Source organism: Heteronotia binoei, chromosome 2, assembly GCF_032191835.1.
Source record: "Heteronotia binoei isolate CCM8104 ecotype False Entrance Well chromosome 2, APGP_CSIRO_Hbin_v1, whole genome shotgun sequence".
NCBI lineage: Eukaryota > Metazoa > Chordata > Lepidosauria > Squamata > Gekkonidae > Heteronotia > Heteronotia binoei.
This window is the reverse complement of record NC_083224.1, coordinates 97,996,212-98,009,696: the sequence shown is the minus strand read 5'-3', so window position 1 is coordinate 98,009,696 and position 13,485 is coordinate 97,996,212. Positions and strand designations below refer to the sequence as shown.

General features: G+C 47.8%; 1 protein-coding gene across 1 annotated transcript in view; it reads left to right on the top strand.

Moving 5' to 3' along the window:
- The window catches only part of TESK2 (testis associated actin remodelling kinase 2), a 148,606-nt gene that overhangs the window by 52,933 nt on the left and 82,188 nt on the right, over nt 1–13,485 (top strand). The window contains exons 3-4 of the mRNA XM_060231721.1: nt 292–413; nt 8,723–8,771. Of these exons, the coding sequence (XP_060087704.1) occupies nt 292–413; nt 8,723–8,771 (171 nt within the window). The remainder of the gene's footprint in view (nt 1–291; nt 414–8,722; nt 8,772–13,485) is intronic.

Sequence of the window (13,485 nt, the reverse complement as noted above, 5' to 3'; positions counted from 1 at the left end):
GTTGATATGAGGAGAGAAGGAAATACATAAAAGGAAATTATATGGAGTTTCATTATATTGGTATACTAATTACATAAATTAATATATACTTAAGAGATTAGCACAAAGTCTAGGAATTCCTTGTTGTATAAACAAATAAATGCATTACCACGACACCATAAAAAAGGTTTTTAAATGTAAGAATGGTGATTAGTACTTACTACTCATTACATCCTTGTATTCCACTGTGCTGGAAACTTATTAACTTTTAATAGCCTTCACTTGCCTTTTTCTGTGTGATTTATTTTTTAGGTTCGGCACAGAGTGTCTGATCAGGTAATGGCTTTAAAAATGAACACACTAAGCAGCAACAGAGCGAACATGTTGAAAGAAGTCCAGCTCATGAACAGACTTTCACATCCAAACATATTAAAGTAAGAGAATATGCTTACATATGTACTTACACTTGTCTAGGGGACTACAAATGAAACTGATTTCTGACCTTTTCCTTGAGTTCTGCAAATTTTTCTGGCTGTGGGAAGAGGCCTGAAAATGTTCAATTAGTATCTCTTGAAGTTCAGAAATCCAAGTGTCTTTATCCTTTTTATTTTTAATCCCCTTATATATTTGTTTGTTTGTTTGTTTGTTTCTGTGGATTTATATTCCGCCTTTTCCCAAATTGGAGTCAGGGCAGATTCCAACATATCAAACAGTAAAACCAATAATTACACTATTACAGTAAAACAGTTAAACAATTAAAAACGTTAAAAATTAAAACAGTTAAGCCAGTAACAGCGTGAATAGTGTGGATACTTAAATACACAACCTGGTGTCTAAAGATGCCAACTATATCAACTCGATTTTCTCCTCAGTCCAGGTGGTAATCGGTATTGGTAGTCGGTGGTATCAGTGTTGTCAATGTTGTCAGTGTTGAGTGGCCAGTTAGATGGTATAGCAAGATAGGGACACCCACCTGCCTCAGCCAAAGGCCTGGCGGAACAGCTCCGTCTTACAGACCCTTTGGAATGGCAACAGATCCGAGAGGACCTGAACCTCTATGGGGAGCTGATTCCACCAGGTCAGGGCCAGGGCCAAAAAAGCCCTGGCTCTGGTCAAGGCAAGGCGAACGTCACTTGGGCCAGGGATGGTCAGAAGATGTTTAGTGGCCAATTGTAATGGTCTCCAGGGCTCATATGGGAAGAGACGGTCCCTCAGGTATGCCAGTCCCAGGCCGCACAAGGCTTTAAATGTCAGTACTAATACCTTGATTAATCCCCTTATTTGGTCCCCCCCCCGTTTCTCACAGAGTTTGCCACGTCATGGTGCGACCGAATGTCCGGCGGTATAACCGGATGGGCAGGCTGGGCTCACCAACCTCGCCAGCCAAGAGAAGGAAAACTCTTAACATCAAACCCGGGCAGATAGAGTTAATGGAGGACCACCACCTGGAGGACTCGCTGCTGGCGTCCTGGCTTACTGGGCCATGGCAGATGACCCCAAGGTGAAAGAGTGGAGCCAGTACCGCACACACTGTGCTTCACCTAAAAATTCCTCTGCGCAGGCCTGAAGGGCATATCCACATCCACATCCACAACCCACAACACACCAAGTCCTGCAGCGATGGGCAAGGGGCGAAACGGCAGGTGGAAGATGCCACTGGAAGCCGTAGTCCCGATCCTGCATGTAGGCGGTTCAGGGTATTGGTCGCCTGATGCTGACCCGGAGATGAAAGCATTTTTCGGCAGCACCCTGAACAACCAAGCAGCCTTATCTAGGGACAGCACTGCTTGCTCCGCACGGGCCTAGAAAAGGTGGCCTAAACAAAGCTCGTCTCCCCCCCCCCCAGTTGGCTAGCTGCGGTCAACGGGCATCCTTACTTGCGGTCAAAAAATAACAACAAAGAAAAGGCATGCACCTGCCTCACAAAGTGTGCAAAGACTAAAGCTTGTGTGTTGGAACATCAGAACCATGCTTGACACAGTAGACAGTGGTCGCCCTGAACGACGCTCTGCTCTAGTTGCCCACGAACTTCTCAGGTTGAATATTGACATAGCAGCTCTCAGTGAGGTCCATTTCCCTGAGGAAGGTGGTCTTCAAGAACATGGTGCTGGCTATACCCTCTACTGGTCTGGTAAGTCAAAGGCTGAGAGCCGCCTTTCTGGCGTTGGCTTCATGGTCAGGAACTCCATTGCCTCCAAACTCGAAAACCTGCCAACAGGTCACTCAGATCGCATCATGTCCATGCGCCTCCCACTTCAAAACAAGCAGCATGCAACACTCTTCAGTGTGTATGCCCCAACCCTTCAAGCAGATCCTGCAGAAAAGAACAAGTTCTATGCTGATCTACGCAACCTCGTACAGAAGACCCCTACAGAGGACAAGGTGATCATCCTTGGCGACTTCAATGCCAGAGTAGGTAAAGACTCGGAAGCCTGGAAAGGAGTACTTGGCAAACACAGCATTGGCAACTGCAATGATAACGGACGCCTCCTGCTAGAATTCTGCACGGAGCACCAGCTCACTATCACCAACACTATCAGCAGAAGAACAGCCTGAAGACAACCTGGATGCACCCACGGTCCAAGCACTGGCACCTTATCGACTACATTCTGGTGTGCCAGAGAGACCTTTGAGATGTCTTACATACCCGAGTAATGCCCAGTGCGGAATGTCATACAGATCATCGTCTTGTACACTGCAATCTCCGTCTTCACTTTAAACCCACACCCAGGAGAGGATGTATCCCTCGGAGGAAGCTTCAGGTTGGCAGCCTTCAGTCAGCCAAAGTTAAAGCTGCCTTCCAGGCAAAACTCCAGTCAAGAATTGAGGACCCCAGTTGCCCCACAGATCCTTCTCCAGAAGCACTCTGGGAACACCTAAAAACTACCATCCTGTTGATCTCTGAAGAAGTCCTCGGGTTCTCCACAAGGAAGAACAAGGACTGGTTTGATGAGAACAATCAAGAGATCCAAGAATTACTAGCGAAAAAGAGATCTGCCTACCAAGCACATCTTGCTCAGCCCTCCTGTCCCGGGAAAAAAGCAATCTTTCGCGCTGCATGTAGCAACCTCCAGCACAAGCTTCAAGACCTTCAGAACGAGTGGTGGACCAAGCTTGCAGAGAGAACCCAGCTGTGTGCAGACACTGGTGATTTAAGAGGGTTCTACGAAGCCCTGAAGGCAGTATATGGCCCATCATATCAGGCTCAGAGTCCCTTACGTAGTGCAGACGGCCAAGTGCTCCTCACAGACAAGGCATCCATACTGAACCGGTGGTCAGAGTATTTTCAGGTTCTCTTCAGTGCCAACCGCGTAGTTCAAGATTCAGCAATCCACCTCACCCCACTTCAAACCAGTGAAAACAGAGTTGGATGAGATCCCGACCCTAGAAGAGACTGTTAAAGTCATCAAGCAACTGAAAAGTGGCAAGGCAGCGGGAGTTTATGGAATTCCACCAGAGATCTGGAAGCATGGGGGCACAGTACTACATAGCACACTTCACAAAGTACTTGTCACCTGCTGGGAACAAGGCAAACTATCACAGGACTTTCGCGATGCAATCATCACTCTACACAAGAACAAAGGGGGAAAGTCAGACTGCTCCATCTACCGGGGGATAACCCTGCTCTCCATCGCAGGCAAAATCCTTGCCAGAATACTCCTGAACAGACTGGTGCCCACCATTGCAGAAGAACTCGTCCCAGAGAGCCAGTGCGGCTTCAGAGCTAACAGGAGCACCACCGACATGGTATTTGTTCTCAGGCAGCTCCAAGAGAAATGCAGGGAACAGAACAAGGGTCTATATGTGACTTTTGTCGACCTTACCAAAGCTTTCGATACCGTTAGCAGGAAAGGCCTGTGGCAAATCTTGGAACGTTTAGGATGTCCCCCAAGGTTCCTCAGCATGATCATCCAGCTACATGAAGACCAGCGAGGCCAAGTCAGACACTGCAACGACCTCTCGGAGCCCTTCCCAATAGGCACAGGTGTAAAGCAAGGCTGCGTTCTCGCGCCAACTCTCTTTACGATCTTCTTTAGCATGATGCTTCAACGAGCCGCAGTAGATCTAGATGATGACAATGGTGTCTACATCCGCTATTGCACCGATGGCAGCCTGTTCAACCTGAGGCGACTAAAGGCTCACTCCAAGACAATGGAAAAACTCATCCGAGAGCTACTGTTTGCTGATGATACTGCACTCATCTCCCACTCGGTATCAGCTCTGCAGCATATGACGTCCTGCTTTGCAGAGGCTGCCAAGCTATTCGGCCTAGAAGTTAGTCTGAAGAAGACAGAAGTTCTCCACCAGCCTGCACCCCAGGAAGATTATCACCCTCCCTGCATCACTGTGGGTGAATCAGTTCTGAAGACAGTCCAGCAGTTCAGCTACCTGGGGTGCATCATCTCCTCAGATGCCAAGATCGACAAGGAGATTGACAACAGGCTGGCAAAGGCAAACCGTGCATTTGGCCGACTGCACAAAAGAGTATGGAGCAACAAGTATCTGAAAAAAGGCACAAAGATCAATGTTTACAAAGCGGTTGTGATGACAACCCTCATCTACGGCTCCGAATCGTGGGTTTTATACCGTCATCACCTGCGACTCCTTGAGTGCTTTCATCAGCACTGCCTTCGCACCATCCTCAACATCCACTGGAGTGACTTTGTGACCAACACTGAAGTCCTCAAGAGGGCGGAGGTTACAAGCATCGAGGCACTGCTGTTGAAGACGCAGCTGTGCTGGGCAGGGCATATTTCTAGGATGGAAAACCACCGCCTTCCCAAGATTGCTCTGTATGGCGAACTTTCCACCGGCCATCGAAATAGAGGGGCACCAAAGAAGAGGTACAAGGACTCCTTCGTTAATTTGATAGTAAAAGTTGTTGTCTTACCCTCTGGGACCCCAGAAAGGAATTCTTATGATCTTCAGACCTTCGGAAGTAAGCTCGTTCTTCAAATAGACTTGCCAAAGAGCTATTTACATTCTTTTGAGCTATTTAAAATTCCAGTTCGAAGGGGAGGACGAGCACACAGCCGGCTTAGTTAACGCATGCGTACAAACCCCAGGTACAAGGACTCCTTGAAGAAATCCCTTGGCACCTGTCGCATCAACCATCACCAGTGGTCTGACCTAGCCTCAGATCGCAAAGCATGGAGGCACACCATCCACCAGGCTGTCTCTTCCTCTGGGAACGCATGCATAGCTGGTCTTGAGGACAAAAGGAGATTGAGGAAGAATCGCACTGCTACAGCACCAACCCCAAATCAGACTTTTCCCTGTAGCCACTGTGGCCGGATCTGCCTGTCCCGCATTGGTCTTGTCAGCCACCAGCGAGCCTGCAGCAGACGTGGACTACTGCACCCTTCTTAAATCTTCGTTCGCGAAGTCAAGCCGAGAGAGAGAGAATACCTTGAAGCGGATCCGGTACTTGATTGGCATGGATCACTGTAGCTAAGTCCTGGGGAGCCAGATAGGGTGTAGTAGTTTGGTCTGCTGCAGATGGTAAAAGGCAGATCGTGCAGAGAGGGTGGCATCCAGTATCACACCTAGACTCATCACCTTCTGCGCTGGCACAAGAGAGGCACTATCCAGGATGGGGAGTGGAATGTCCGATCCTAGGGCCCCCCCCCCCGACTCATATACAGGACCTCCGTCTTGGTAGGATTAAGCTTCAGCAAACTCAATTGCAACCAACCAGCCACTGCTTCCAACGCCCTGGTTAGATGGTCTGGGGCAGAGTCTGAGTGGCCGTTCATCAACAGATAGAGCTGGGTGTCATCTGCATACTGGTGACAACCCAGCCCAAAACCTCTGGCAATCTGGGCAAGGGGGCGCATATAGATGTTGAACATCATCGGTGAGAGAATTGCTCCCTGCTGTACACCACATTCTAGTGGGTGATGCAGGGAGGTCTGCTCACCGATAGCCACCCTTTGTCCCCAACCACAGAGGAAGGAGGAAAACCACTGTAAGTCCACCCCCTGGACTCCAATGTCGGCAGGGTGGTGGGTCATTGGATCATAGTCGACTGTGTCAAACACTGCTGAAAGATTTAGAAGCAATAGCAGCGCTGACCCGCCTTGATCCAGATGCCTTCTAAGGTCATCTGTGAGGGCGACCAGAGCAGTCTCCACCCCATGACCAGGACAGAAGCCGGACTGGAAGGGATCAAGGACAGATGTATCTTCCAGGAAAGCTTGAAACTGCTCTGCCACCACTTTCTCAATTATCTTGCCTAGAAACGGTAAATTTGAGACTGGGCGATAATTGGCTAGAACCAAAGGGTCTAGAGATGACTTCTTCAAAAGCGGATGAACCACTGCCTCTTTAAGCTTGGCTGGGAATACCTCCAGTGCCAGGAATAAGTTAACAATCTCTGCCAAGGGCCCCTGAATGTCATCCCCACCTGCCTTGACAAGCCAGGATGGACACGTGGTGGGCTTCACTGCAGCCAAGATCCTGTTCACATCCTCCTGAGAGAGACAGCTGAAGTGGTCCAACATGGGACCTGAAGATGGACAACAGGCTTTCACTTCCCTTACTGTATCAATTATGGCTGGGAGATTATGGTGGAGAGTCAAGACCTTATCTGTGAAGTAGGTCGCAAAAGCCTCAAAACCGATATCCAATTCCCTAAACTTTTGATTGCCTTTGGCACTGTAGTCAACAATGGAATTTTTCTAAACAATTGAGCTGGGCGCGATTTCGCAGATGCAATGGAGGCCGCATAAAAATCTCTTTTAGCGGACTTCACTGCCTTCTCATAGACTCCTCATCATAAGATCTTCACCACACTCGCTCTAGCTGTCTAAGCTATCGCTTCATCCTCCGCAGCTCCAAGGAGTTGCTTTGGTGTGGCAGTGAAGAGGGCACTGGGGCGCGATTTTGTCGATGGCCGTGGAGAGCCGGGAGTACCAGTCCTCCACTAACTCATCTTGCGATCCGCCTGGGGGCATTGGATCCTGCAGAGCCTCCTGAAGCCACTCTGGGTTCAGTGGCTCCGCAGGCGAGCATAAATCTGCTCACCACCCAAACAGGAGGTGGGCTGCAGGTCCACTAGGACTTTCAGGGCATAGTGATCTGACCATGGAACCTTATCAACAGCTATCAGATCTGGTGTTATCTCAGCACCAGTAAATCTGCTCGTCGCCCAAACAGGAGGAGGGCTGCAGGTCCATTTGGACTTTCAGGGCACAGTGGTCTGACCATGGAACCATATCAACAGCTATCAGATCCAGTGTTATCTCACCTCCAAGTCGAGCGTATGACCAGCCTGGTGGGTGGGAGCCGAAACAAACTGTCTGAGTCCCAGTGCCTCCATGGATGGCACCAGGTCCTGGGCCTGCAAGGATGCCGCGTCATCCACATGGATATTGAAATCCCCCAGGATTATAACCTGGGGAAATCCAAAGCCCAGGTTGATGCCGCCTGCAGCAGGGGAGGCAGGCTCTCTGGGGGTGCGTTGGGCGCCCGGTACACAACCCAGTTTGCCGAACTCTCCTCAGTCTCCCATACCAGCCCAGCACATTCAGTGCCCGTGATATTTGGAGTGGGAAGTGCCCTGAAATAAAAGGACTCACGAATGAGCACTGCAATCCGCCCCCCCCCCCAGCCCGGTAGTCTGTGATTGGTGAAGGGCTGAGAACTCAGGTGGGGTAAGTTGGTTCAAGGTGATTGACTCGCCCTCCTGATCCCTGGGTCTCAGTCACACATGCCAGATCTATCTGTGCTCTATGAAGTAATCAAGACAGATGTCTTGATTACTTCTGTTTGCCCATACTATTCCTTCACCTCTGTTTCTTTCTATCCTGAAAAAATTTGAATCTGCAATTATTCCAGTATGCAAACTGAACAGATGTGTCCACATTTATATACTGAAAATGCATAAGCCAGTTTCACAAAGTATGAGATGAAGGAGGATTGGTGTGCATGTAATTATCTATGCTAATAAGAACAATGTTTAAATGTGTGCAGAAAGTCAGGCTTAATATAATGATTGGTCACCTAAAAATCATTAATAAAAAACTGAGCATTAAGTGGGAGAGGAGAGGCAGGAAAGTTCCATTCTGCCATTCAAAGATTTAATCTGGATCCCCATGTCTACAGTGAATTAAAATCTTAAGGGAATAAGTTCTTTATGGATGCTAGTGCCTTTGGCGGCTGCTAAGTGTGTCTATGGGGGTATGTGTCTTAATCTCTCTCACACACACACTTATTCAGGTGTGGTAATTCAGGTGGCCTATGCATTAATGTTTTAAAAACAGGAGATTCTATTTTTATGCCAATGCTGGCTGTGATATCTGTCTTGACTATCAGACCATATTACCCAGGGGACTTACTGGCCAGAAAATAATATCTGACAAATAGCATTTATGGCCATTTCATCAGGAAGACAAAATACATACTTGTTCCTTTATTTCACCAAGTTCATGAAAATGTGAACCACAGGTCTTGTTATTACTTCAGAATTTTACTCATTATTACAAATGGGCAGAGTTAGGCTTTTGCTGTATTGTCAGATATATCAGTCAATATAATAGAGGTGGAGGAAAAATTCAATTAGTTCTGCTTTTTTATGTGAAGGAGTATTATGTTTTATGTTTTCCTAGCATCTAGAATATTTGGGGGGAGGGATTGAAACAGAAACCATAGTGTAACATCTTTAAATGTACTAAATACTGGCTTGAAAGTTGATAGTGTGTGTGTTTCTCATTTTTAAAAAGTTGCTTTTTCCTTTCTTTAGGTTTATGGGTGTCTGTGTACATCAAGGACAACTGCATGCACTTACTGAGGTAAGTACCAAGCTAATGATGACATGTCCTCTTTGGACTAAATTACCAGTAAGCATACTAAGCAATATTTGTTTCATGCATGCAGTCCAGTATCACTGTATGCATAATTGTAATGGTTCCTGATCAGAGCTCCTGATTTCCTGTTATGCATTCCTCATTGGAATCAAGTAATGGACCACCTCAGTAATAGAAGCCTCATACCCTATGAGGGTATATTCATATACTCTTACAGTTATAATAATAATAATAATAACATTTTATTTATATCCCGCCCTCCCCGCCGAAGCAGGCTCAGGCCGGCTAACAACATTATAAAAATGCCAGGATTTTTTGAATACCATATTTAATATTACTGTAGTTTTTATTTTATTTTATCAGATTTATATCCCACCCTCCCCTGATGGGCTCAAGGTGGCTAACAACAGCAAATTAAACCGCATAAAACATTAAAAACAAATTACACAATAAGATCAATCATACAGTTTACAATAATTAAAACCAAGATGTGCATTTCTGATTACTCTGATGTTCTTGATTCAGTTATAATGATTCAGTGGGATTATCGGTGCTGTGAAGTAATAACTACCTTCCTTCAACCACTAAAGGCGAGTTTAAATAATTCAGTTTTACATGCCCTGCTGAACTGGGTCTTTCAGGGCCCTGATGTTTTCAGGGAGGGCATTCCACAAAGCAGGGGCTATTACTGAAAATGCTCTGGCTCTTGTGATGGACAGTTGAGCCTCTTTCGGTCCGGGGATCTTAAGGAGGTTTTGAGACCCCAAACAGAATGCTCTGTGGGGCACATATGGGGAGAGGCGGTCTGGAAGGTAGGCAGGTCCCAGGCCATATAGGGCTTTAAAAGTTATGACCAGCACCGTGAAGCGAATCCGGAAGGCCACAGGCAACCAGTGCAATGTTTCCAGCAGAGGTTGAATGTGCACCCGTACAGGTAGCTCCATTAACAACCTGGCTGTTGCATTTTGCACCAGTTGCAGCCTCCGAATTTGAGTCAAGTGCAGCCCCATGTAGAGGGCATTAATGTAGTCGATTCTTGAGGTGATCGTTGCATGGATCACTGTTGCCAAGTCATTGCGCTCTAGGTATGGGGCCAACTGCCTTATCCATCTAAGATGATAAAATGCAAATTGGGCAGTGGCTGCTACCTGGACCTCCATTACCAGCAATGGCTCCAGGAGCACCCCTAAGCTCTTGACCTTCGAAGCTGGCACCAACAGTCTCCCATCAAAGGCCAGTAGAGGGATCCCCCTACCCAGGCCACCACAACTTAGGCACAGGACCTCTGTCTTCGCTGGATTCAGCTTCAGTCTGCTCTGCCTCAGCCATTTAACTACGACTTGTAAAGCCAGGTCTAGATCTCCCAGGGCGCAGCAGGACTGCCCCCCCCCCCCATCAATAGCTAGAGCTGGATGTCATCCACATATTGGTGACAACTCAACCCATATCTCCAGACAATCTGGGCATGGGGGTGCATGTACATGTTAAATAGCATTGGGGAGAGAACTGCCCTCTGAAGCACACCACATACAAGTGTGTATCTCTGGGACAACTGCTCCCTTATAGCCACTCTTTGTCCTTGGCCTTGGAGAAAAGAGGTAAGCCATTGAAGAGCAGATCCCCGGATCCCCACTTTGGCAAGGTGGTGAAACAGTAGCTGGTGGTTGACTGTATAAAATGCAGCCGACAGGTTTAGTAACAGCACTTCTGAGCCGCCCCGATCCAGATGTCTCAAGAGACCATCCATGAGGGCGACCAGTACTGCCTCTGTCCTGTGACCCGGCCAGAAGCTGGACTGAAATGGGTCCAATATGGAAGCGTCATCCAAAAACCCCTGTAACTGTACTGCTTTGTACTGTTTTGATTTCACAACCATCCTTGCTCTACTAGAATGTATAGTATAATGTGTTAAGAACATGCAGCTATTCAAATGATATAATTCTTATAATACAGTAGAAATATGAGATTCCTGGCCACAAGTAGTTAACATGAATTATTCTCCTGATAACTTGCTCCTTGGCTAAAAACTGAGTTGTGTAAACTCTTGTAGTTTTGTTCTCTAGTTCCATGTATCTACTATAGTTGATTCTGCTGTTTTGGGAAAAAATATCATTTATTTCACAGCTAAGCTATATAGTGGTGCTTTTATTTACAAGTGTATTTAAATTCTTTGGGTTGGATCCAGCGAAGTTCAAGCTTAAGAGGGCGTGCAGTAGGGATCTTTTCTGCCCTTCTTTGGCAGCTCTCCTGAGACCTCTGAAAAAAAGGAGCTAGAGAGGTCATCAGATGGAAAGCCACATAGCCCAATATGCTGCAGTGAGGGTAAATTAAGTAAAATCATTATTGTCTTTCACTTTTGATGGCCCATCTCCTTCTTCACTGAAATTTGAAGGCTGTGGCTTTTTCTCCATGTGAGACCCACAGCCTCCTGCATCAGCTTTTGGGAGTTCTTAGGCTGCTGGGGAAGAAGGAGGTGGGGAAGATCTGCATCAGCAGGTGGGTACTTAATTGTTTCTATAAAAACAACAAGAGATTATGTTTAATATTGCTAGTTGGTGAGGTCCTCAGAATGATTCACATGGGGTCAAGGATGGTTAAACAGATCAATAAATGGAAGAGGATATTTGAAGAATTATTTTTCTGCCTTTCTATTTCCTGTGAAATAGGGACTCTAATATGGGTTACATTATTTTGAAGCACCTACAAGGGTAAAACATGTTCATATCGTCATCAGTCTTTTCTCCCTAATGGGGATCCAAAGCAGCTTATGCAAAATACACTTAAAAGCAAATTTACATAAAATACAGGATATGTGTGTTTAAAAGAAACAGCCAAAGTTAAATAAGGTAAATAAGACATCTGGGGGTTATTGTCCACCAATTTATAGGCTTTGGGATGTCCGGTCAGGGGATTCCAGTGCTCCTGGGGAGGGGAAGATATGATGGTGGGAATGGATGGAGATACGAGAGAAGGAGACGGAGACAAAACAGTGCTCGACCCCCTTCTAGTCTACTTCCCATCCCAATGGAGACAAGTAGGGGGACCAAGAGAAATTGCCCGCGTCCGACACTGGTGTTATGCAACGCCAGGTCTATAAATAATAAGATCGAGACCATTAGGGACTTCCTGCTTCGGCAGGATGCTGACCTGGCTTGCGTGACCGAGACCTGGGTTCAAGAGGGAGAGACGACGGCACTCTCCCAGATGACTCCCCCAGGTTACTCGGTCTTCCACCAGTCGCGGATTAGCGGGCGGGGGGGCAGTATTCATACGGGAGGCTTACTCCTTCCGGGCCCTCCCAGCCCCAAAGATCGACGGTGTTGAGTGTGTCGGCCTTGCGTGGGATGTCGGGGAGAGGTTGGCGATCTGGCTGGTGTACCGTCTGCCTAACGCACCGGCCACCGCCTTACCATCCCTGATGGAGGCGGTGTCCGGCTGGGCGTTGGAGTACCCAGGGCTCTTGGTCCTGGGTGACTTCAATGCCGATGACGCGGCTTCCACTCAGGCGATGGACCTAGTGTCTTCCATGGCGACACTGGGACTCTCCCAATTTGTTACGACTCCCACGCACCAGGCTGGGCACACATTAGATCTGATCTTTGTGACCGGGATTAAAGTGAACGAAATTGCAACGGAGGTGATACCATGGTCGGATCACCTAGCCCTCAAGGCTCGTATGGAGACGCTACCACAACCCTGTAAGGGCGGAGAGCCTATTTTGGCTCGCCCGCGGAGCCTGATGGACCCGGAACGGTTCCAAACGGCTCTTCGGGATCCTTGGCCCCCTTGCGATTCCCTTGATGCCCTGGTTGATGCCTGGCAAGACCGGCTATCTGAGGCAATCAACGAGATCGCACCCCGACATCCTCTGCGCCCTCGTTCAAGGCTGGCTCCCTGGTATACCTCGGAGCTACGCCGGTTGAAACAAGGACTCCAACGACTAGAGAGGCAGTGGCGGCGCACTCGTGGCGAAGCGGCGAGAACATCCTACAGAACGTTTATGAGGTCGTATGAGATGGCAGTCAAGGCCGCGAAGAAGAAGTACTTCGCGGCCAAGATTGCGTCTGCAAATTCGCGCCCGGCACAATTGTTTAAAATAATTGGACATTTAACTACACTGCCCCAGGGCAGACCAAACGTTAGAGAATTAGAAATAGGCTGTGAGGCTTTTGCGAAATTTTTTGCAGACAAAATCACGTCGCTCCGCCAGGACCTGCCCATCACCTTAGATACAGTACATGAGCCCGAGGCCCCATGCCTGTCTTCTAATTTAACTCTGGATCATTTCAACCCGCTCAGCCTGGAGGAAGTTGATGGAATCCTGTCCTCTGCGCGCCCTACAACTTGTGATTTGGACCCATGCCCCTCCTGGCTAATTAAATCTTGCCTGAGGGAGCTTGAATGTCCTTTACGGGACATCATAAATAGATCCCTCTCGGAGGGGCGCTTTCCATCATCTCTGAAAGAGGCTTTGGTCTGACCCCTCTTGAAAAAAAGTACAGCAGACTCGGCCGAATTGGCAAACTACCGACCGGTCTCTAATTTACCGTTTTTAGGTAAAATAATAGAGAGGGCAGTGGCGTCGCAGTTGCAGAGCTTTCTGGATGACGCTTCCATCCTAGACCCTTGCCAGTCCGGTTTTCGCCCGGGTTATGGGACGGAGACAGTACTGGTCACCCTGGCAGATGATCTCCAACGG